This window comes from Trachurus trachurus (assembly GCF_905171665.1).
Source record: "Trachurus trachurus genome assembly, chromosome: 4".
In the NCBI taxonomy this organism is placed as follows: Eukaryota; Metazoa; Chordata; class Actinopteri; order Carangiformes; family Carangidae; genus Trachurus; species Trachurus trachurus.
This window is the reverse complement of record NC_139898.1, coordinates 16,078,821-16,105,161: the sequence shown is the minus strand read 5'-3', so window position 1 is coordinate 16,105,161 and position 26,341 is coordinate 16,078,821. Positions and strand designations below refer to the sequence as shown.

At 39.6% G+C, this 26,341-nt stretch overlaps 2 protein-coding genes across 2 annotated transcripts; one reads left to right on the top strand and one right to left on the bottom strand.

Annotated features, from left to right (window-relative positions):
* Positions 1–12,097: 12,097 nt before the first annotated feature.
* On the bottom strand, positions 12,098–16,598 carry LOC310984560 (serine/threonine-protein kinase NIM1; the record flags this gene model as incomplete). The annotated part of the gene is made up of 4 exons (XM_083969802.1): positions 12,098–12,850; positions 13,512–13,780; positions 14,326–14,628; positions 16,577–16,598. The coding sequence occupies 4 exons, from the start codon at positions 16,596–16,598 to the stop codon at positions 12,098–12,100; spliced, it is 1,347 nt and encodes a 448-aa protein (XP_083825928.1).
* Positions 16,599–18,463: 1,865 nt separating this feature from the next.
* pole4 (polymerase (DNA-directed), epsilon 4, accessory subunit) lies at positions 18,464–21,374 on the top strand. Its single transcript, XM_083969873.1, has 4 exons — positions 18,464–18,832; positions 19,760–19,844; positions 20,168–20,209; positions 21,262–21,374. Exons 1-4 carry the CDS (start codon positions 18,578–18,580, stop codon positions 21,273–21,275), a joined length of 396 nt encoding a protein of 131 aa, XP_083825999.1. The 5' UTR covers positions 18,464–18,577; the 3' UTR covers positions 21,276–21,374.
* The last annotated feature ends 4,967 nt before the right edge of the window (positions 21,375–26,341 follow it).

Sequence of the window (26,341 nt, the reverse complement as noted above, 5' to 3'; positions counted from 1 at the left end):
ATTATCAACAGCCAAAGTTTATAAGGCAGCGGGGGGCAAGGCTGTCTGCTGCCAAGTTTTGGTCGGTTTTTGATTTAATCTGTTTGTTTCTGTGCAGCGAGCCACACAACAAGAACAGCAACAGCAGCAGAAGCCATGAAGTTTCAAGCTTTTTTCTTCCTTCTGCTCCTCAGCAGCATGTGCCTGAGTCTAGCACAAGGTAAGAGTATCAAATTGGATGTAATTCACACCACAACTATGATATTGTAACTTTTTTGTTTGTTTGTTTTTTGGTGAAACTGAGAGTATCGTGCATTTCCAAATGGTGTTTTATAATCCTCATTCCTTTTTATGTTTTTGCTAAATCCCTTCTGTCAGTGAGGCAGATTGTTCTGTTGAAAAAAACATTCACCACAACACTTCATACCAAAATGTAATCTTTTTAGGCTTGCTGCCAGAGACCGCTTTGATGTGGTTACCTTGTGATATGTTTGAATATCACAAAAGAACATAGCTACATTACTCCAGTTAAGTGTACAGATGCTGATTTTCATCAGCCACTCACACCACAATTGGGGAATTTTGAATCGTGGACGAGCTGCATGAACACCATGTAAAACGATCAAATTCTTAATCAGTAGGCTACATCTGTACCTCATCAGGTACTGATATACCAACAGATTTTTTATTTTATTTTTCAGTCTAAACTGTGAAACACTCCACTGGCCTTTTTACACTCTGGATAATCATTGCACCTTGTAACTCACTGCTGACTTATTGGCACCATTACAGCCACATTTTTTAGTCATGAGAAAGTCAAGATTACAAGTTAGGATAAGCTAAACTTTATTTTCCCCATAGGAAATTTGTCTTGGACCATTCAGTGAACAATAGTAAAAAACAAAAAAAAAAAAAAACCACATACCGGAACAATTACTCATTCATGATAGATGGTAAATAACAACCCAATAACCCAAAACTGAACTGAAATTATTACAGTAGCCTAATCAGGGCTCAGTTATATACAAAATCCTCACAGTGTAATTTCCCAACATGAAGGTGTAAATCTGTTTCAAAATATAGTAATAATCTCAATGCATGTGAACAATATAAGCCTAAAATAGTGAAAACAACAACCAGCAGTGCCAATGAGGCAGAGATGGTGAAGATGAGCCAAAGTGACGCGTTAGAAAGAATGAAAGAGGAGAAGTTGGTTTGCAAAATACTAAATTTCAGTTCCTACAATGAATTTCAACTTGGAGATAAGGAAGACAGGAGATGTTGCAGTAATAATTTTATGATAGATTATTTGTGAGATCCATGATTGCGATTTTCTCATAACTTTGAATAATAGTCCACACATATTACAAATATTTGACAACATTAGGATTTAACAGTGCATGTTCATTCTCATACATAGACAATAGACATAGAAATTGAGGTCAAATGGAGCTATAATGTTTACTTTACACTAAGCAGAGTGTATACATGTGTCTCTAACAGTGACACTTTAAAGAGGGGGGAGTTCTTCCCCTCCAACTCTCACTAACTTTATCACTCCCACAGGATCCTACGGTAACTGCTGCCTCGGCTATGTTCGAGGGATGAAAAAGAACGCAGAGAGAAACATTGCAAGTTACAGGATTCAGGAAACAGATGGCGATTGCAACATCAGAGCGGTTGTGTAAGTAACAAATGCTATGCCCTTCATTTTTGGCATTTACTGAGTACTATGTTTACACATTGTTTGATACTTCCCACTGTAAAAAATTTGGCAAGGACTAATGGAAAAACAAAGAGCCTGATGGATGTGGTTGAATCAAAGTTATAGACAGCATGTTTACAGTAGGATGACTTTTAACTGGTTGATTTGGGTACTTACACGTTTTTTGCATTAAGCCTGACACACTTTTGATTGGTATGTGCAGGTTTCAGATGAAGAGGAGGAGTGGAAAAAAGAGATTACCCCAGACTGTCTGCGCTAATCCACACCAAACTTGGGTCCAGGAACTGATGAGAGCTGTGGATGAGCGTGCGACAAAATAGGTAAAAAGGCACAACATGCTTACATACAATGACATAGGCCTGCTTTAACTCTTTAACCCCTCACTGACCGTGTAAATCCTCCATCATCAAACTGTCTTTGTAGGCAACTCAAAGGAGAGACCGAAGAGAAGAATGGGAGAGGAGAGCGGCTGTTTGACCTCCCTCTCATGCATCATATATCACCTGTAACCACATGGATTGTGTTTCAGTAGATTAGGAATTTCCTGTTGCTGACAGAGAATGTAAATCATGTACACAGTTCACCAAAAACATGTAGCTACTTCACCATATGTTAAAAACACTATTGCAAAACCCACTTAAATGAGCCAACTCTATGTTATTGTTATGTGATGTTTAGAGCCACCAAGGAATGAGCCACTATCTGGCAGCTTTGAAATGTTTGTGTGGATGTGTAAGTGTGTATGAGATGTATATGTTACACATATGGGGTCAAGATGAGAGAGATTTTTGTAGCTATATAGAACAGATTTCCATATTTTTGTATACTGCACTCTGTGCTTTTATCAAATAAAGAAACAACAATACAAAGACTCTGGGTTCAATTTTAGTTCATCAGAAAAAACATTCAATGTCAAGATGTTTTAAATCATTTCTGTCAAGCTTGGTCAACACAAGGTTTTACAGCATATTAACGAAAACAAACAGGCCTGTATTTATTCCGGTGATCTCTCAGTCAGTTTACATTTAGCATCAACTCAAGCCAATAACCGAAAACATGATAACAGCTGTGAACACTTCAAAACCTGGCTCAAGCAGCAGTTGATCAACAACTCATAAACGCAAACCTGAAATTTCATATGTTGGATGATGACAATGACGGCAAAGGGTTGATGTGACAGTTGTGACAGATCCAGTCAAACACGGCTAGCTAGATTAAAGGTCGACAATTTACTAAACAAGTCTAAAAGTATCAGTCATATTTTCATATGCAGATTTTGTTCTCATGCTGATACTGGCTGCAAACAATTTGTCCCTCCAGTGAATGAAGTAATGGTGGGACGAAATCCACAGACCAGATTTAGCTATGAAATGTTACAGTTTATATGAAGATTATAAGGCTTCTGCAGCATCAGTTTCTCAGATAAAGTGAATAACTCCTTGTTTGTTCTGTTTGAAGTTCCGTCTTTGTGTTTTACCAGACAGTGTCTCCTTGTTGAGCTGCTTGGAGTTTCATGCTAAAAGAACGTGGACTTTGGAAGACACCCGCTCAAGGTCTAAACTTTTCAATGCAGGTTTTCTTCGCAGACTGGAGAAATTGTTATAACAAAGTGATGTTGTTTATTCTACTAGTAGTTGTTGGTGGAGAAGAAGTTCTTTAAAATCTGTCGCCATTGAAATCCAGTTCAGTACACACAGGACACCATATTGTGGATGGCAGCCTCCTTGTCATTTTTATAGGCTATATCAAACATAACTTTATTTAGAAAAATGAACCATGTAAGAACATGCAGGGCCCCTCATTGGGAAGAGGTTTCAAGATTACATAACAGCCCAGGTGCCAGTTAATAGATTTGTAGGTATTGACACGATGTGAATCCAGCCATGGAGCTTTTGGGAATGAGAAATCACTCATCAAAGATGTCACGTATTTAATGCTGAATAGAGGGATTGTGAAATGTCTTCAAACAAACATAACCAAGAAGTTGAGGGCTTCATAGTGGCCTAGGGGTAAAGACATGTACAATCTCAACCACACTGTCCCTGGTTTAAAGCCAGCTGTCAGTTTTTCTTGTAAGTTGTCCCCTTATCTTACTCTTCACATTTCCGCTTCGACTCTCAGCTGAATACGAATTATAGACAAAAATGCATGAAAAGTAAGAAAGAAACCAAACCTCTGCTGCCCTTTACTCTGTTGAAATTTACTTAACTTGGTTGTAATGTCTTACAGCTGTGAGTAAGGACTCTGTTTCCTTTGAGCATTGCACTGGGACAATGGAGTACATCAGCAGCACAAAATTATTTGGCTTTTTCAGTATACCGTACTTGTTTTTGTAACTCTCCCCATGTGAAAACACACAAAAGCTGCTAAGAATTATGAGTATTTAGGGTGGATTTCACACACAGCAAGATAATCTGTCTGCCATGTTAGCGTGTCACGAAACCAAGACCAGAACTACTAGGAATGAATTTAAGATTTCAAAACTTTGGACTCCTTTGGACACATTGTACACAACTATACACACAGTTTGTATTTAATAAAACTATTCAAGAATGGAAAGCACAACAAGTCTACAGACTGTGCATTGTGCCCGTCTGCATGTTTAGAAACAGAAAAAAAGAGTTGATGTGGCATTCACTGGTAGGCCTACTGGAAAATCGTGAGAAGAAGACACCAGGCCAGAAAAAGCAAAATACAGTCATCACATTAACAAAGCACTCATCAATTACCAGAGTGGTGCAGTTGACCCAGTTGTTACAGTTCTTATTAATGACCCAGTTGCAACAAAGATTAATACAATATAGATGATGACGGAAGCCCTCGGGTTGTTTCTTTAATTCTCACCGCTGACTCACCCAAAGTTTTGTGCTAGTCCTATAACTAGAAATATGAATGGTTGCACTGCGTGTGCTGCATTCCCAAAAGCACATTTACACATTTACAATTCGTTATGCGAGAGTTAACAGGGATGTGTTAGATCCCGCTCCAATTTCTTCTTTCTTTCTACGGAACATTACGCATTTACAGTGACTTGCAGCGTCGCCAGCTACTAACTGGAAACAAGACAACAAGAAGGAAAAAAAAGGAGTCATGCACTGTCAAATGTAAAAAAAAATTGGGCCAGTGTTGGTGTCTAAGATCCTGATGTTATCAAATTTGAATCCACATCTGAGGGTGAAATGATTTGGGATAACAATCTTTCGAACACTGGTAATCTAATCTAATCTATAACCGCTTGGATTCAAAGAGAGGGTTAGCAGAGTATAGATCATAAACTGCTGTACACACAATTACATATATTTTACTTTTTATTTTATTTTATCAGTAAATTCCCAACAGTGAATAAGAGATCAGTAAATAAACAGTGCATATTGGCACAGAGATGCCTGTGCATCAGAGCGATGTGAAAGGAAAAGCACAGAGAGCTTCTCTTCTTCAGGTGACTGAAAACGTCAGTGCAGGGCATTATAAGACTGTGTATGCAAAAAGTCCATCAACAGCTAAATAGAGGGGATTATCATAGTAGGGTTGCAGCACATATCCATCTTGTTACATAGATGAATGCACTTACAATATAAGAGCTAAGTGGTGCATAAACACAGACATGTGGGAAGAAGTGATAGGATCAGGTTAGTCATTCTGTGAGGGGCCACTGAATGGTCTGATGAAAGTCTCATCTCAACACAGTTAAACACCTGTGGGAGATTTTGGCCAATATGCTCGAGAGCGCTCTACACCATCATGAAAACCCAGAATGTGCTAATATCTTTAGGAGGACTGGTTTAGCCACTTGAGATAGAGTTCAGAGACAGAGTCAATGCCAGGGGGAAGTGAAGCTGTTCTGGCAGTACATGGAGACCCAGCACCTCACTAAGACACTTTGTATTGTTTTTATCTGAAAAATGTGTGTGTGTATTTGTGTATATCATATGAAAGGAAAATGTCTTAATATGGTAGGGTGCTGCTCTTTCGCAACCATCTCTGCCCTGTTTTTATGAACTGGTCTGTGCTACATCCCGAGCTCAAGGCTGCTCTTTCACTGCCAAATGTAATTACTCACAAATGCTTTGGCAGTAAATCATTTGGCTTGGCATGGCATAGGGGTGTATGGAAAGGTACAGATAAAGATAAAATATATTTTGTATGAAAAAGTGTTTTAGATGGTCATAGATTGATGCATTATTTCACTCAACTGTGTTTTTTAACTGGCAGGATTTTGTGAGTGAATCAAAGATACAAACAACAACCACACAGCAAACAGCAGATTCTACACAAATCAAGTTTTTTTTCCCCTCTGGACCTAGATTCAGGCTTAAAAGCAGAAGTAAGCGATCCGGTCGTTTTGGCTAACTTACTGTCAGCCGATGGAGTTAGCAGTCCCCGCCCTCGTCCCTACGTCACCACATTCACGCGCATCCCTTGGCTGCACACACAGAGAGGACCGCCCCTTTATGCCGTTCTCTCTCCTCATTGGATAAAGGTTGTAGGATACAAGGAAGGAAGTATACAAGAAGTTTTCTCCTCAGCTTACAGCAGACTGACAGACCCGTGTTTCGGACCAAACACTCTATGTAAGTGATTGCTGTCGGAAGATATAACTATTTAAGACTTATTAACACAAACATTCCGCTTACTTCTGCTTTAAAGTAACATTGCAGAGTTTTTCGGCCTTAAAATAATGTTTCCAGACTCATTGCAATGGTAGAAAAATGGTTAATAGGATGAATGGTGCTGCCGCTGCAGCCTGAGCCGGGTCGCGTCGGCTGAAACTGAAATGTAACTTCCCTGCACGGGTACGAATCACCGCCCCCCCCCCCCCAGGCAACCCACTCCTGTTTTTCCGACCTGTTTTACCGGTGAAAGTCACTATAATGGCCACTCGTAACTTCCGACCCGTGAACTCGTACCAGATCGAACTGGTACGACTTCACAGGTCGGAAAAACACGAGTTACGGGCTGCCTTGAACGCACCATAACAGTCCTCGTCCCTACGTCACCACATTCACAGCTCTGCCACTGAACGTAAAAACATGGCGACACGACATGGCAGCCAGCACATAGATGTGTTATATTATAATAGATCCATGAGCCAGCACAGAGCTTACCCGATCAATATGAATGATATGAACGGCAAATTCAGAGCTTACCGGAATACTTCAGTTTGTTGCACTTTAAAAGTTCTCTGGAAAGAGGGTAGCCTATATCATATTAATTATTTCTCTCCATAAGAGCTGTTCCTCATTACAGTTTTCCAGAAGATTAGAGGCAGCTCCCTCCAAAGAAATTGTCTTTTCCAGATGGTCAGCATTTTTCCAATTAGTAGCGATGAGTCTTTTGGCCGTCATACATCCAGGTGTTATAATTTGTTTGTGATATTTGGACCAAGATCCCGAGGCCATATAGTTCAATAGACATATTGACAAATAATTCCACCCAGGGACTGTGTTACACTTTCCCAAAAGGATTTTATTTTTGGACAGGCCCGATACCATATGAAAAAATTTACCTTTTTCTTGTTGACAGTGCCAACATCGGTCAGGATGGCAGCCATAAGAAAACTTATCCTCGGTAGGACATTCATTTTTATAGTGTCTATTCGGCCCCAGATAGTTAGTAGAAGGCTTTTCCACCTTTCAATATCTACCTTGATGTCATTAACCTCTTACCACTCCTATAAATTCTGTAATATTCGCCTATCCAAGGCGTACCCAAAGTAAATTGAATGCTGTTCTTGAACTGTTTGGAGAATATGGATGGGCTTGGTCTCTTTTGAAAGGTATCACTCTGAAGTTTTTCCCCAAACTGAAATAATCACTATAAGTGCTACTATCATTGAGTAATCTAAGTGGGAGCACACTGAATTAGAATGTTTTTATTCTCGCCTGAATTTTTTTGTTGCAATCAGATGCCTGAAGATGAGTGTAGCTGAGAATTTTAGCTGGAAAACACAATGGGACTACAGCATGAAGCCTTACCTGGCCCCAGTTCAAATTTGATAACAATCCTGCTAAAAATGAGTATTTTACACATGTTTTTCTAAGTGTATATCTAGGCGTTTTCCTAAAGTTGCCATTGAGAAACAATACATGCGCCAAAGTGCAGCTTTTGCAAAGTTACGCATGAAGATGGCAGTGCTGCCTTTTCCCAGGGACAGTGAATGCAGCACATCGTTCGTTTCGTAATCTCATTGGCTATTCAATGCATCAGTTGCCATCGGGATCGGTTCCTAGTGGCTGAAGCCATTCAGCGCTGTCGGAGGGGATGTTCCTCATGAGACACACTCATTCGCTATTGCAGGCGGCAGCCGGGGACAGGGAGCTTGTGATTGGTCGAGTGAGCTGTCAATCGAAAGGTCAGAGGGCAGCGCCATTTTGTAAAGTGAAATAAACATTGTTTTCATGTAAACGCCGGACTTATGAGGAGAAATAAACGGATTTACTGGATATACAATGCGTAATTTCATAAGATGCAGCAGCGGGATGAGGTTATCTACCGGTACAACCGTGTGTTTTGGACTAAATACTTTACTGGATTGGATTTACTGGACTTTTCTGAATGTAACGACACCAAGTTTGTGGGGAAACCCTGTGATCCTGAGCCTGCCCTGACACAAATCGTGAGTTATATCGGCTTTTTACGAACTTTGTTAGCATGTTTATAGTCTGATTCGAGTGTTGCTGTGATGATTATATTTAGGAATGGTCGGCATATCTTTAATCACAAGAGTTTTAGCTTTCCAACGATATGTGGCATGACTATTTCAAGTGACTGGTGACATCCTCTATGACACCTCCCTGATTAAAACCCCCCCGCGGGCCCGCCGGCGGGCCGTCGGAATGGCAAGGTTTTTCAAATAAAATGGGACAATATCTTGAGGGTCCAATTTCAAGGTTAAACCCAGATAACGCATTCCCTCAGGAGACCATTTGAATGGCAAACCAGGGTAAGACTTTACTTGAAGGTATCGTCATAAGAGCGACATGACACTGTCATGAACGTGTCATAAACATTATGTCAATGTCATAACATTGTCATTAAGTGTCATTCGGTTTTTGTAGGGTTAGGTTTAGGTTTAGGTTTAGAATGACACTTAAAGCAGAAGTAAGCGGAATATTTGTGTTAATATAAGTCTTAAATAGTTATATCTTCCGACGGCAATCACATACATAGAGTGTTTGGTCCGAAACACGGGTCTGTCAGTCACTCTGCTCTGCTGTAAGCCGAGGAGAAAACTTTTCTTGTATCCTGCAAGTTTTATCCAATGAGGAGAGAGAACGGCATGAAGGGCTGTGTGTGCAGCCAAGGGATGCTTGTGAATGTGGTGACGTAGGGACGAGGACCAATAGATCCATGACGAGGGCGGGGGCTGCTAACTCCATCGGCTGACAAGAAGTTAGCCAAAACTACCGGATCGCTTACTTCTGCTTTAATGACAACGTTATGACATTGACATAATGTTTATGACACGTTCATGACTGTGTCATGTCACTCTTATGACGATACCTTCAAGTAAAGTGTTACCCAAACCAGTATAATATGTGACTTAAGGCAGTAAGCATTTAAAGGTAAAGCTTCAGATTTATCCCAGTTCACCTTATAACCCGAGATGGAGCCAAAATCTTCCACTGTCTCCAGAATATGTGTAAGGGAGGTGCATGGGTCAGATACTGTCAATAATATGTAATCTGCAAAAAGACTTAGTTTTATTTCTGTTACAGGGGCTGGGACACCTTTAATATCCTGGTTATTTCTAATTGAAATGGCCAAGGGTTCCAATAATAAAATAAAAAGCAAAGGGCTTCAATTACACCCTTGCGGGGTCCCACGATTAAGCGGAAATTGATTAGAAATTATACTGTTTGTAATAATCTTGGCTTTTGGTTGTGAATAATCAAAGAAATACTTAATGAAATTGGGACCAAAACCAAATTTAGACAATGTTTTGAAAAGATAAGACCATTCAATGCGGTCTAATGCCTTTTCGGTGTCCAACGGTACCGCAATGGCTGGAGTGACCGATGAGTTTGCATAGTGCATTATATGAAGTAACCTCCGCATGTTGTCTGCAATTTGCCTTGATTTTACAAATCCAATTTGATCTATGTGGATAAGTTTAGAAATGATTCCCTCTAATCTTCTTGCCAGGATTTTAGCATACATTTTTCTCTCAGAATTAAGGAGAGAAATAGAGCGGTATCCTGCACATTGCAAAGGATCCTTGTTTGGCTTAAGCAGGACTGTGATAAGGGAAACTTGGGAAGAACCTGGTAAGTGACCTATTCCGTTCATAAACACCCTTTCCAGTTTATCCACTAACAATGAGGAAAAGGTTTTATAAAAATGTATACTATAGCCATCTTCCCCTGGAGCGCGACCGCTAGCCATATTGTTGATGGCAATCTGTATTTCAGACTGTGTTATTGGTCTTTCAAGGTCCTCTTTGTCTTCATTTGTTAAGGCAGGCATTTCTATTCTGCCAAAAAATCTATCCAGGTCTTCTAAAGAGGGTTTAACCTCTAAAGAATAGAGAGATTCATAATATTCCTTAAATCTTTTATTAATATCTACAGGAGATTTTAATATTTCACCATTTTCTGATTTAATGGCAGGAATGAGACGATGAAGCCGATATGCCAGTAATTTCCCGGCTTTATCACCATATTCAAAATATTTTGATTTCAAACGATACAAATCAAATTCTGTTTTTTTTGTTCATTAAATTTTTAACTTCAAATTTAGCCTTCTGTGCATGTTCAATGAACCTAATCAACAAATCATACTAATAAACTTTACACCACCAGATAGAGTTAAATGATTTATCTAAAGCCACTTTCTTGATTGATGATGATTCAGCTCCCTCTCGCAATGTGTTTTTCCAAGAAGAAGTTGCAGGGCAGTGCTGTCGTTGAACTTTCCTGTCAATGTGTTGTTTAACTTTCACTTTTGAGGTAACAATGAAAATTGTTTTGCATAAGTGAAAATGATAACGAGCTTTTCACACCACAGATATTGAGCAAGAGCAGGATTCCTAAATAAACAACATGTCAAGACTCCTCTTTGGCACCCGTATAGGGACTGCACTGATACTTTTCGATGTCTGTTCCTGCCCACACAATGTGAATTTATTCCTGTGTGAACAAGCTGTTTGATGAGAGTTGAACATTTTATTGCAAAATTGCACAAAGCTTATCAGAGCCTCAGCAGGGACACTCAGCACTCTTGGCACTAAACTGCAAAGTGAGAGTAACAGAGTGATTCCTGGATTAGTGACTGTTGTATCCTCAGGGGAAAGACCTATGTGAAGGGGGAAGAGGAGTTGAGTTTGACTTTGTCAGATTGGAACAGATAAAGTGTCTGTTTCAGTGAAATTATTTGTTAAACATTTCATAATTCTGTAGAATCCGCAGTTCCACAAATGCACTATATTTTGCAAACTGTGCTTGACATGACTCCAAAATCTCTGCTCACTCGCTTGAGCGTCAAACCTCAGGACTCATAAGGAAGCAGAGAATCAAACAAAGACTGAGTAGAAATCTCTATAAATGGTTAAAATCTTGGCTGGAGTTGTACATGCAACAGACAGAGACAATATTATTGTTGTCCTGTAACAACATGCCTCCTGCTGGAGGGATAGAGCAAGAGGACACCATCTATGAGGAGATCTCAAAGGAAACAGTTCAGTATGATTGTTTTAGAACACTTTTATTATGACTAATGAATTTGGCCTTATGGATCACTACAATTGTTACATAGTGGCAGTGAATTCGGACCAGTATTCATGAAGCAATTATGAAAGTTCTGTCTTAAAACATAAGCACAGTATTCAAAGTAGAGTTGAACAAAATTACTTTAATTTATGCAAAACATGAAACAGTCTCCACACTCATGAAATGTCTATTTTATGTAGAAAGCTTTTCAATAAATGAAGGCATTTTAGGCGACAGCTGGTTTAAAACACCCAACAAACATTTAAGACGACTGAAGACTGGTTTTAAATTTTGTTTATAATTCTGGCTTCAAGTGACCATAATTTAGTTTTATGCCTAATGTAATTTTTTTTCACCCTCATAGTCTCATGTTTCATTTCTGTCGGGCCAAGGATGTTTTCAGTGTCTCACCAGGATTACCTGTGGCCTTGGATTAGCTCAGTATGCTCTGACTAAGAGGGATTGTAAGATGCTGATGTCCATGCAGTGACTGATGAATGTTTTACGTCAGTAAGCTTGTTGTTGGTGATATAATCAGAACAGAAAGCCATAGCTAATTACTTACAAGAGGTGCCCTAGTCGGTGTGCTATATGTGGGACAGAAGAACCCTCAACTTCCATGCATGCATCATTTCAGTCCAGTATTGCACAGCTGCCACAGCTGAAGCAATGCAGTTATTTGTCTTTACAGAACAACACAGACAGCAGAGGGATTGTGTTTGTCAACAGGTGTTGCAGACCACTTCTTTGGGCTCCTATACTCATCAGGTTGAAGCGCTGAATAACCTACAGCCTCCACTGACCTCCTCTTCTGGACCCGGTGGAGGAGGATGCGGTAGATTCCCGTCAGCGGGCTCTTACAGTCTAAACAGGAATTGTTTTGGAAATGGACTGTCACGATGCCCAGATCAGACAGCAAACTCTTCACTTCCTGCTGCTCCACACAAAGAGTCTGGCCGGCCTGGGCAAAGTGGGCCGGGGACATGGGAAGCAAGACATATGGAGGAGGGTACTCAATCCCCCTCAGCCAAGCACCGTCTGTAATCTGAGTGAGAGAGGAGCGGTCGATAGGCACAGGCCGCAGCATGCCCTTAATGACCAGCTGACACGGCTCGGGCACAAACGCAGGGATGCTGTAAGCCCCTTGGAGGATGCAGCGCTTCAGCCTCCCCAGGGTGTCCCCGAAAAAGGGCATAGTGGCCGTCACGATGAAGTACAGGAGGATACCTAAAGCCCAAATATCAGAGTAGCGCCCAATGTAGCCTTTTTCCTTGAACAGTTCAGGAGCTGCATAAGGTGGAGAGCCACAGAAGTTGGTCAGGAGTTCATTAGGGCTAGTCTCTGTGCTGAAGCCAAAATCTCCGACCTTGATGCAGTAGCAGGTGGTGTAGAAGATGTTTTCAGGTTTAAGGTCTCGGTGGACGATGTTGTGGTCATGCTGAAATAGTAGGGAAAAAATTGAAGGAATTCAGCAAGGGTTCTGCTTTGACATTTTATATTTACTTTAAGGCAAACAAACAGCTGACAGTCTGAAAAGAAAGGACCAACATGAGTTTCACTTCTATTGTTAAGTTTTGGAATTGCTCTTATTCGATAAATGAAACTTACAGAAATGAATTGTATCCTACATTTAGTTCTAAATCCATTTTGGAAAATCACTAAAAATATTTGCTATATACTTCTACTATACTTCTAAATTACAGAGGCAAATATTGCACAATGTATCTGCAGGTTATACTGTAGTTACCAGTAACTTTTCAAATTAAGACTTTATTTAAAAGGCACACTGTTTCTAAAACACAACCAATTGTTAATGATCAAAACAAGTTGTTCTGTACTCCTTACAGAAAAAGGGTCTAGTTTGAACCTTTAACCATATGATCACTTGTATATTAGTAATATTTGTGTGAACTTCTCAGATGGTGTAATGCAAAAAAAGGTAAATTATCAATATTTCAGAATTGAGGTTAAATAAACCCGAGGGTGGAAACTATTGAGCCAAACCGCCTAACTGTTGGTAATGTAATCAAAACAGACTCTGTGGACATGAGGCACTGATGTGTGTACAGATCATGGTTAGCAGAGAGGGTGAAGCTCACCATGTGTTTTACAGCAGAGATGACTTGTGCAAAGACCAGCTTGGTTTCCAAGTCGTTAAGCTTCCCCCTGGTGGTGATTCGAGAGAACAGGTCTCCACCGCTGCCGTACTCCATCACCAGATGCAGTTTCCGGCTGGTCTCGATCACCTCGTAAAGGCGCACTATGTTGGGGTGGCACAGCTTCTCCATGCAGCTGATTTCAGACGCAGTTATGGGCTGGTTCTTCTTCTCCAGACGCAGCTTGTCCATGACTTTAACAGCTACTCTCTCTGAGACAGAAGAGGTGGGGGAGGCTTAGATGTCAGTGGTGGACTTAGAGAGGGTCTGATAAAGGTCAAAACAGGGGCACAGACATGCTTAAGAGATTTAATCACACGGGAAAATAGGGAGATGTTTGCCATTGCTACATATGAGAAGAAGATAAAAGAATTAACTGGGCAACTAATTTAATTGGAAGATTGTTGCAGCATTATTCGTAGGTATGACAAAAATGTGGCTAAGAATCAAGAGCCCTCCTTGAACAAGTCAGAGCACAGACATGGGTGTAATTTTTAATAGAAAATCAATTCACTGCAGGGGTCAGGTAAGATCTAGGTTGATCTGAAAGTCTTATTCAGGGGATCAGTTATTGTCTTCTTACATGAACATTATTCACAAACCTGTAATAATATTTATCTACAACGACTATACCCTTAAGGCCAGACTTGTGCATAACAGAGAAGGTTACAGTGTGGCATATCCAGACTTCATTATTCAAGGCATGAACCAGAAAACATGAACATGTACCAAACTCAAATAACTCAAGGGTCCTGACCTTTCGTCAAGGCATGGATGCCCAGCCTGACCGTAGAGAAGTTGCCCTGACCGACCTCTCCACGCAGCTCATAGAAGCCAACCCTTCGACCAAGTATCAGGTCGTTGACGATCTTCTCGTTGTGGGCCATGTCATAGACAACCCTCTCAAACGGTGACTGCCTCATTCTCTCTGCTTCGGTCAGCTGTGGTAAGGCACTGACAGCAGCAGGGGCCAACGGCTGGGTTGTCTTCTCTAATTTCTGAGCCTCATCTTTGGATTTTCTGCTTGTTTTCTGCTTTGGCCATAGACGTGTTTTGATGGCTAGGGAGGAAATTAAAGAGGTTGACATCAGTCAGCAATATGACGGCCTTTTCAGAGGTCAACATTGTTGTGCGAAACAAGACAAAAAAATGTACTGAAAGCCAACATCACTTCCACAGGAAGTCTTGAAAATCATCCCCTGTCTTTTATCTCCGCTCTGCACCAGCATCAACCAGCTTAACTCTTACAAAAGTCATTGTACAGACACACAGTGTTACCTTGCTGTGCACAGGACATAGATAATGAGATTGACCTTAACTCACTTTGCCCTGAATGAGGTAAAACGTCTGACCTCTTTTACATCAGACTTGACCTGCATCTTAATTTTCAAGTAGCTAGCTGGTGTTAATAACCTTGTTTAAACTGATTTATATCAATGAATATCTACTAATATTATATTTTGTTTCATGCAGCACTCCCTTGTATAAATGAGCTGCCATTATTATTGTTTGCAAGATGCAGTAGCTCTGCATTTGTATTTCAGTCGACAGAGACTGGAAATGCCTTCACTGTGGGGTCGATGTTGTGACTAGAGTCTTATTAGTTTTGTAGGTCTGGACAGATTGCTGTATTTGGGGCTTTGTTAAATCAATTTAACTATGTAGTCTATGTTTTCTTATTTACTGGACAAAAGCAGGATGTGTCGAGCTTTCCTGTTTTTTTTTCTGTTCCTGTTCTTTGGACACAGTTTTCCAGAGTCAGCACATTTCTTTTAAAGAGTAGCCAAACTATTCATTTTCTTCCAAGCAGGACAGTATTCTTGTAAACTGTACACCCAGTTTCTTTGTTCTTTAGAGGAAGCATTTATTTTATAGTTACTGTATTACACAAAGAGCAACGGATGATCAGGTCAGATGTCAAACTGTTTATACAATGCTTGCTGTGTGGTGTCTCACAAGTAGCCTCTGAGCACATAATAATAATGAATAAAAACTGTAATCATTTTTCAACTGAAATGGAAGGTAAAAAATAATAATACATGTATAGATATTGTGGCTCCTCTTGGTCGTTGTGGGTTAAATTTAGATGACTGTTCTCAAATGTCCGGGATTACCTGCCTCTTTTAGATACAGTATTAGTGGGTCACTTCTGAACGCAGAAGGCTATTTATACTGTAGCTACCAACAGAGAAGATGATTAACCTCAACACTGGGGTCACTTTGAAATTTGCAGAACAAACAACACTTTTTTCTCTTTCTCTTTATGTTATTATCTTATTATCTTTATGTTTTATTCCAATTATTTTTGTTCTTATTTGCATTGTATTTGTTGACATTTAATTAGATTATTTATTTTTAATAGATATGTATCACTGCATTATAAAACATAAGAAAACTTCCTTCAGCAGCTGCAAATGGCAGCATATGTACATACAAACAGACAGTGCTACATGAAAAGTAATCACCAAAAGTGAAGTGATTCACAACAATTTTACTTACTTACTAGCTACTTACAAACACAACGTAAACAGACTTGCATTACAACAAATGTAGAAATGTACGGGTAATTATCTTGCAAACAATTCTACTTGGTTTAATTAGTTACCTGCATGTGCATCTGCATCTGTTTTATAAAATGTTGTTACTTTTCCAAGCATATTAGTAAATATTTATAAATGAGAAAAGTTGTTTGGTAGCCAATCAGCCACTTTAAAGTCACAGTATAAACATTATTTTTCTTTAACTTACAGGGAAATTAATAAAACCGCCATTTTAAGAATTAATTTGTATCAGGTATTATTCATTATGTTATTCATGCCTAATAAATCACTTATGTATATCTTAGATTAAGGTCAGAAACTTACATAAAGACATAATCGAACCTATACAGCATGACCTATTATCCACTAATAAAGCCCCTATTTACCATTGTAAAATCTTAATATACCTGAACTTTCTGCAAACTACAGAGACAGAAGTTCTTTTGTCAATAAAAGAATATAATTTACCTGGAAGCTGCGGCTCCTTCATGTCTGTCCCTCAGGCTGTAACACCTGACTGTGACTGGACATGTGAATGGAGTGGCAGAACTAAATCACTCCTCACAATCCTATTAACTCAGTGTATTAGTGGACTGCTCACTATAGGTTCCCTGACACAGACTGAAATGATGGAAACGCTAAAGAATAAACCAACCACACCACATATTCACAGAGATGATGAATCTGATGATAAGTATGCATGGAGGTTAAGTTGGGTTTTTTATGACAAATTTCTTTATTATTACATAAAACTGTAATATCTAAATATTTCCACTGATATCTTCTAAAATGTTTGGCATCTACTTGACATCTTTTTTTTTCTTTTCCAGTCCTTGTAGAAAACAGTCATAAACTCATCATCATGAATTGCCTGGAAATTTAATAATAATTGAAGTGTTAAACATGTAAACATTAGGCCTATAAGTTGAATGCAGGAAGTTGTCTAAGTTGTGAGATAAATAGGTAATTTTACTCAATTTAGGTTATGTCAATGGTGCACAAAAAACTCTTTCTCTCCACTGCCCCCTGTGGCATCAAACTGCTTAAATTAGATAGTTTCTGTAGTAGTTGTTATTGTCCTCTCTGCAGATGTTTTGCATGGCATTGAGTCCAGAAGGTGCAACTCTTCTCTGTCCCTTTCACTGTTGGTCAATCCTGTGTACGTCCTGCACATATTGACTTTGACTTTGTAGGCTGTTTCAAGTGTTCATTGTTCTGATAAGTTTGTTTTAAGTAGCCTATATTATTACATGCGTTAAAAGTGGGTAGAATATCATGATTGACATTGACTATTGGCTGAGACATGTGAATGTAACAACCCAATAAATGACTTTGACTTTGAACCTTGATACTGTTGCATCACCCATGCATCATTGCATTTTCGGACCTTAGCCTATAACCTGGTGAGATGTAAAATAGGCCTTTTGTTATTATATGATATCAGTATTATATATTATAGTATCATACAGTATTATAGGGTTAGGTATCTATTTCGATGATTCAAATTAGTTACATGCATCCAACAGGAGTCACTCAAAGTGACACAGCAATCTCCCTTGGAGTTATTTTAGCATCTTCCAGCTCACTTATTAGGTTTTTTGCCCAATTTATCTGCTGTAGGCTATGGGCTATAGCTGGCCAGCAGCAAACGCCAGACAGACACAGTTAATTAGCAGTAACTTTAGCTCGTCTTTCAGGGGTTGGTGAGCCAAAAGTTAGATTGGATTGGATTGGCACGTAGTGGATTTACATGTAGTGGTTGGCCAGAACAACTAGACCCAACTCCAAAATTAAGGATGACGTTGTTGCTCCATGTTCTGCAGGATGTTTAAACAAGCACAACCACAGCCATAGGCTATAAGTGTTGATACTAGATAATAGGCTATGATATCAGTAGTATAGGCTACTCTACTTGATTTCCACTCAAAAATTGACAAAAAAGAAAAAAAAAAGTTAGGGCAATGGTGCAATTTTATTCCCTGTATGAAATTTGACACACTTCATTAATACCGTAGTCATTGAAATAAGGAGGGTTTTTTTTAATCCACTTTCTTATTTTCAAAATGAACAGTCATCTTTTATAGTAGCCTCTATGTTTGCATTAGACCAGAGCCAGTCTACGACAATACAACTCAATATTAGAAATTCTCTGATTAACTTCTACACTGTAGGGCGGTAACGTGTTTTGATTGACGGTAGCTCGAGCCATTAGACAGGGTCCCATTCGCAGCCTGTCCAATCAGTGACGAGGATCAGTTGGCGGGAGAGGAAAAGGCCGGCCGTCGGTGTGACTGACCAATCAGCGCAGTCCTCTCACTGAAAGGCCGGAAACGCATGCTGGCGCGCTGCTTGCTACCGATGTTGTCATGTGCGACATGTAGCTGCACAACGGGTGAGATTTGTGTGTTTGTGTCTTTTTAATATAGCGCTTGTTGTGTGAAGAAAAAAAAAAAACAGTATAACGGGAGAATGGCTGCAACAGTGGTAACGCCTGTCACCCCCACGGATCTCGAGCCTGCTGACCGGTGCGGGAGCGAGGAGGAGAGCCGCGGGGCCGAGGCGGAGGAGGAGAGCAGCCAGCAGCAGACAGGCCCCGCCGCCGCCGCCGTGAGCCACAGCCGGCTGTCCAAACTCCCGCTGGCCCGCATCAAGGCGCTCATGAAGACCGACCCAGACGTGTCCCTCGCCAGCCAGGAGTCCGTCTTCATCATCGCCAAAGCCACGGTAAATGTCCTGCAGCGATACAGACCGGTCTGTGTCTGGTGGTAGCCTACTATTCAGTATGAGACAAAGGTAGTTAAGTAGGCTACAATATAGGTGTATATCTGCAGACTGCAGGCTGAGGTAAAATAAGTCAGTAAAGCTCATAGACTCCACCAAGCATCTAAAGATCAACTGCAACTACTGAAGGTCCATTTACTCTCATCCCTGCATCTTTATCAGTAGAAATACAGCCATTTATTAAGCTATTGTTAGTCAGCCATAGGGAGTATAAATATACACAATGTTACTAAAGCAATTATTACCGTTCTGGCATTTTTACACTTTTCTTTTGTTATCTTAAAATGCTCCTAATCTAAGCAGTTTGATGTGTACTTTTATTTTTTGGCCAGCCACAGGGGGCAGTGGAGAGAGAGAGTTTTTTGTGCATCTTTACATGCGTCATTGACATACCCTAAATTGAGTAGGCTAAAACCTCACAACTTAGACAACTTCCTGCATTCAACTTATAATGTTTACATGCCTAACACTTCAATTATTTACTTAATTTTCAAATTTTTGTGCTGTGCTGTGTGAAATGCCAGAAAGGTAAGAATAGCCTTTAGTAGTGCGCGGCGCCTTTAACTATTTTCTGACTTTCCTACACAGAGCAAATTATCATTTGCTTGTGATAAATCAATATCAGAAATAACTATTCATGCAACCTCAGATATTTGAATTTCTAACTTTCTATATGTAAAGATTGAATGTAGAGACAAGTGAATCATATAAGTTGTTTGTCATAATTGGTAAACAAAAAGCACAGATATAGGCACCCTTTTCTTTTCAGTGCATTTGTGCTCACAAAGCAAAACATTCAAGTTTGCTTGTTTCTGAGTTAGTTTTTGTTTTAGATGATAGAATAATGAAGTTTATGTTTCTGTCCTCCAGGAGTTGTTTGTTGAGATGATTGCCAAAGATGCCCTCGTGTACGCCCAGCAAGGGAAGAGGAAAACTTTGCAAAGAAAAGACTTGGGTAAGCACTGTTAACTATATAGGCTAAAGATTCTGCCACTTGTAAATTCATACAGGGTGGCTGTGCTTTTCAAAGAAGGTTCATTATGGAAATGTTCAGCTGGCAGGTAACAATTATTTGACTCTAAAGCTGGTACAGTGCTAATTGTTGTAATATCCTATTGTTCCACAGGTGAGTATTGATACCTTGCATGTTAACACATCTATGGTATTTATTTATTAGCTCTCCTGTATGATCATCTGTAACCTAAAAGACCTGTAAATCTTGTATTTGCTGTTCTCATCGGTCTCTTTTTATGAATTGCCCCTTTTTCGCCTCCACAGACAACGCAATAGAGGCCATAGATGAATTTGCATTTCTTGAAGGTAAGACTACTCCTCAAAGTTCATTAGCATCATCCGACAATGCACGCATGTTCACATTATGAGTTATGACTTCAAATCTAGGTGACAGTGTGAGGAAACTAGTTACCAGGGTACTGTCATCTTACAAGTCAGAAGTCTGATCTGAGCTTTTACAGTGCTCATGAATAAAACTGATGAAGACAACACAATATTGACGCCTCTCACACACATATTGACAGATCAGTGATCCTGTCTTGCACATATACACTTGGGCACCAAAAAGCAAGGAAAAGGAGAAGGTTTGAAGGGGACTAACTTTATTTGTTTTTGTTTTTGGAAACAAATAAAGTCATAAATTTGCCTCTCTTTTTTTATAAATGGACCCACCTAGTCTACAGCATGAATTAATGAATGAACTAATGAAACTATATTTAAAGGGACAACGAGGAGTTTGTATTTGGTTATAAAAAAGTCTCACATTAATGTGGATGAATCTACGCTACCCACACTTGTTAATGGCTCAATTTTCGATAAATATATCGTTTTGTCTCTATCGTTATTTTGTTATTATAATTAGTGGTGGAAATGCTGGGCGAGCCGACCAGCGTTTCTTTACTTTCGGTTTCGTGGACACTGCCTGACAAGTCATGATAATAACGTCGCCTAATCGCCGTTTATGGTCGGAACTACGGCAGTATCTGATCGTCTTTGAACCTCTGACTTTCATTCTTGATGAATGAAAACATTCTGGGCAAGACGTCCGTCTTGTGCCGGTCCAAGAATTTCACCGTGCACGCGGAGACTCAAGGAAAATGTAGTGTGAAAACACTTTGCTTTCCAAAACTCCTCGTTGTCCCTTTAACCCAACAAGGAATTGTGGGAATTATGTTAAACCAAAACAAGGAATTGCTATAATTGTATTTTATTCACGGCGTATGATATGTTCAATGGAATACCCTTATTCCCTCCCCTATTTACCATGCACTTGCAGATGTCTACACATATACTTGACTTGATTGACTGAATTTGGTACCAGTGCACACTGTACTAATTCTTCTTTATTTTCTTTGTAGGCACTCTTGATTAAAGGTTGCTTCAGACCAATTGAATATCTGCAACCATCCAAGAATCTTTCAGTCATATTTGATGTTTATAAATACTTTTCTACAATGTGCCTGTAAGATATTTCGTACTAATGACATCATTGTGGATGTATATATTATTTGTAAATATTTGTGAAATACTATTGTACAATGGAATAAATTTAAGTTTTAAACCCTTTCTTTTAGAATTTAAGTTTTTTTTAAATCTTCACCAGTTGTCATACAATCTGAATTTCTGGTATATGATCAGTGTTAGGGCTCGAGGGTGATTGATCATGTGTGTCGTGTTACATTACATTCATGCATAAAGAAAACAATTCATCTAAATATTAATCTATCAGATAGAGATTTTATTTACAATGTGCCCTGAAGACCTTCTGTCCAAAGCAAAATAACGCTGTTGAATTGAATCACCATGACAACACGGATCTAACGCATGATACGGTTTTACGTTAAATGTATGAAGGACGATAATGAAAACAATCGTTCTGTGACTTCAGTTTACCACCACACCGTCTGTGTCGCCAATTCCCCTTTTCCTGCAGACTATAGGCATGGGTCAGAGTTTCCATAGGGGTGCGCACATTCTCCTGTCAAGTTTGTTTTTTATAAATCACAACCATTGCGTGGAAAGTGACGTGGGCTTCATTTATCAAAAAGGGTGTAAAACTGCATGACATGAACATGCCTCATATCTCGCCCTCTATACATGCCCAAACACAATCATATTATGGTCAATGCAAATTAGTACTGCCACCGCCACTACTTCAAAAAATCTTAGCGGAAACACTGTTCTTTTAAATGTAATGCATGCTTTTCCTCTCTCTCTCGCACACTGCAATTCTGACTCGGCACCTGCGTCGCCAGTTCCTCCTGTCTTCAAAAAGCGTGTAAATCACGGTACGCCATGATCAGAATGGGTGTAAATGTCTGCACTTTTTCCCTTCAGGTTTTGGCTTAATAGATCCCAAATTTGGCAGAGAAAAGTGCGTACGAACAAAATGGGGGTAAATTATGTAAAAAAAAAAAAAAAAAAAAAAGGTGGATCCACAATGATAAATGAGCCCCTAGAAATGCGCAAAACTTAATATTGAAATAAACTGGTAATGGAAACACCTAGCCTACATTTAGAAAAAAAACTCTCAAATATCGCAAAAACATTTTTATGCTCTAATGAGGTGGTTTTTCAGACATATCGATATAAACGTGTATCGCAAAAGTGTATGGAAACACTTTTTTCGCATTTACACGTCACCGGAGTTGTGTGTGTTCACAGCTATGTTGGTTTATGTGACTGGAAGGGACAAATGAACGGCATGTTTTTTGGCATGCATTGCTGACCTGGGCATTGTTTCTCAATAAATTATAAAAGCCTTTCATTTTGTTCCCCTTTTCCGTGCATGGTTGAAGGAGATTGGCTCGCATCCATGCTCCCACTCCCTCCTGCACCGAAAGGTCCCCTCCATGTTACATAAACCAACCCCGGTGTGTGGACACAACCACCATATATTGTTGTCAGCACCTCATTAACGCTGGTGTCCCTTATTTGTGGCCACTGCCAGTGCCACACGGGCTTTGCCTTTCAGCAATGAAGCGCTGCCTTCGTCTTTGTTAAAAACAATAACAGCAGCAGCTGTAGGCAGCTGAGATCGCTGTACTGTCACCTGGAAACTTAAAACGCTTACATCCAGCTTCCTCTTTTAAGTGAAGTCTCGTGGGGCGAGAATTATGGGATATTGTGAGACTAGATCACGGCTCATTTGCCAAATGAAATTGGAAACAACCGCATATAGCAATTGTACTTTTTCGAAAATTTCGGAAATATCGCTTTTATTTTGTGAAAATCTGTAATGGAAACACAGCTGTTAACCTCTGCAGTGCATTAAAGCCACTGCCCATGGTGCTGATACTGGGACCTCCAGGGAAGCAGTAACTGTCCAAGGTACTGACCTGTGATGTCAACCTATACAGTTGATTGTAATCTTAACTGACTGGAGCTTCTTGGCTAAAGTGATTTTATGTTTGGACAATTGACAGCAATTCTCTCTCCTCTGTAATTAATATACTTAACATTGGATATAGGATCTTAACATCTAAACATCTATTAGGTTTAAAACTTGTAAGCTAATTTTGGTTTGGTTCTTCAGTAGGCTACCATAGAATAGAAAGCACATCCGCTCATAAAAAATAGGTATAACACTGATTTTTTTCATTTCATGGGCAGATGAGTCCTCTGGGTGGTTAATACTCACCCCAGCCCACCCTTAGACACGCCCCTGGCCAGGCTAATACTAAATTGGCTAATATTTTTTCAACACAAATTAGATATAGATCCCTGACATTTGGAGATTAAAAAACCATGATACTGCATTATGATGCATTATGCAGCTGAATAAAACTAAATGACCATTGTATTGGCAGAGTAATTGTAGGTTTTAGATGGATAAAGATGATTTATTTATTTGGCATGTCATATCACTTATTTCCCTCACTTATACCAAACAGTGTATCTCTTCCTAAAGTGATCAATTCATAAATATTAACACTGTTGCATCAGTACACTTTGGATATGTACAGAGTACAAGACAAGGCTGTGGTGAAATAACGGGGGTTAAATATCTTTCTCAACACGGTGACACTGAGAAAATCACAGAGTTTGCATTAGGAATGTATCTGAATCTCTGAAGACCTGAGATGTGTGTTGTTCTTCCTGGCAGCATTTGTTAAACACTTCCAAAGTGTTCAGTTTCACACTCTAGGAACAGTCAAGACCCCTTGAGTTTTTGCAGTGGAGATTTTCAAAATAAATGCCTGAGTGTGTTTAAGCTGATTTTCTGGGTTTAGTGTTTCGAGGAGTAATGAAACAGAGCTGTGAGAAGCACAGATGTTTGGTTTCAGAAGAACACCAGTCAACTCCCTGCAGAGGAATGCCTGACTGGCAAGAGGGAACATGGATTGCTCTTTTCTAATAAAATATAATCACATATTGAAGGATTGGACATTATTTTATTTCCACAGTCAATAAGGACATTCCATTAAGAAAATCTCATGTGAAAAGAAAATGTAGTCCACCCCCCCCCCCCCCCCCCCCCCCCCCCCCCACCCCCGAGCAGAACATGAACAAGGACTGTGGGACTGGCTGGACTGGGTCCTCCTGCATATTGATAGAAATATGGCTAGCTATGAGAAGCTGAGATTGATTCTGTGGCTTTGTTGATGAAAATTAGGCTTAAATGCTAATAATTAGGCCTACTTTTATTTTAAAAGTAAAAACGGACATTTTACTTTTATTTAGAAGTAAAACATAGTTACAAAAGAAAGACATTTACAATAAAACTGCAGGTGTAAATTTATTTCTCTCTACACACTGCTTTTTTTTGTTTGTAGTTATGGTTATGGTTTAACATGCTGGTAATATTTACCAGCATGTTAAAGAAAATTCAATTTTTCTAAGTTAGATCAGAAGACCAATCGCATGCTCATATCTATACTCTAAATAGAAAGCTGAAAGCCAGTGGGAAGTTTTCCTATTCTAATGACAGGAAATAGGTGGAAACAGCTAGCCCAGCTCTGCCCAAAGGGTACAAACGGGTGTACAATCATGATAGCTCTCTCAGATAGATCTCTTACTTAGGCGCAGCAGTGCTTTGAGCTAAATGCTAATATCAGTGTGCCAACATGCTGACAATGACAATGGTAATGTGATGTTTGCCCAATATTCCCCAAAACTTCCCACATAGGCTACTCAAAGCAAACCTAGTTTGCTTATTAGCATTAGCGAGAAAGTAGAGCTGAGACTGATGGGAAATGTTGGTACCAAAATTTATGACAATCCATATACAGCTGTTGAGTTGCATCACTTAAAAACATCAAAAAAGTGTAAACCTCATGGTAGCGCTAGAGGAAAAGTCAGGGAATCACCAAAGTCATCAACACAACCTGAATGCACCATATTTAATGGCAGGCTGTCCATCCAATATATACATAGACCAAAGTGGACAGAAATCAAAGGGAACTGTTCCTTTAATTTGAGTATTTTGTACAGCTCGTTGTCTGTTGTTTCATTCTGTTTTCCTTGTTTCAAAGATTATACAAAGTATTTACCCCCTGCAATTTATCTCTTGGAAATCCCTCTCAGGTACAGTAAAATCTCTGGCTGCATGTCCAGAGCAGTTCACTAAGCCCCCCAACATCTCCAGGAGGCCATACCATCCACGTATACTGTACAAGTCGGGCTCTACACCCCCTCAAGGGGTGAAGACATTAGCCTTTCAGCCCAAATGATCTTTGCTTTTGCCTTTATTTATTGATTATTTATTTACTTTCCGAATGATTGTGAGTTGGCACACCTTGACAGGAGATATTTTAATCGTTGCAAAGATATGCAGAAAATGCATCTGGCTCACAAGCAGACCTGTAGTCATGTGGAAGGTATGTTTTTTCAGCTGAGATTCCAACCTGATTTCTTGGGTCAAATTCTTCAACACTTAACCCCACCCCCAACACACACACACACACGCACATGTATATACATATTTTTACCCTAACCTCACCCCTCAGTGCACAGACTGCATATTTTCACATCCAGTGCTCTGATATGTATGCCCATAAGGAACATATTGATTCTGTGTTGTCTGAATATGTCTCATTTTTCCACCAAGTGTTTCATGAGCCAAAGAATAATTTGTTCAATGTTAAGATCTGTTGAACCACAGGAACTCAGACAGGCCGAAATTGATCTATCTGTACAAAAAAATGTCCATTACATACAGCACATTAGTGTCCAAAGCAATATTTTTCTGTATGAGAGGTGACTCATGGCTCCAGACCTGCCCTGCCTGTGTCTACTTTAGTTTATCCCCAAAAGTACAGTATGCCCAAATCATTTAGGGTAATGAAGTGTGACATGTTGTTTTAATTTACAAGATCCATTTCAGTACTTTATGTAACTTTGGAAAGACTGGATGTTTCTACTCATCATTTCAGCAAGATCATTTAATAAGTAAGTTAGATAAAAGAACCAGTATAAGAAATGAATGGTGAGTCCCTG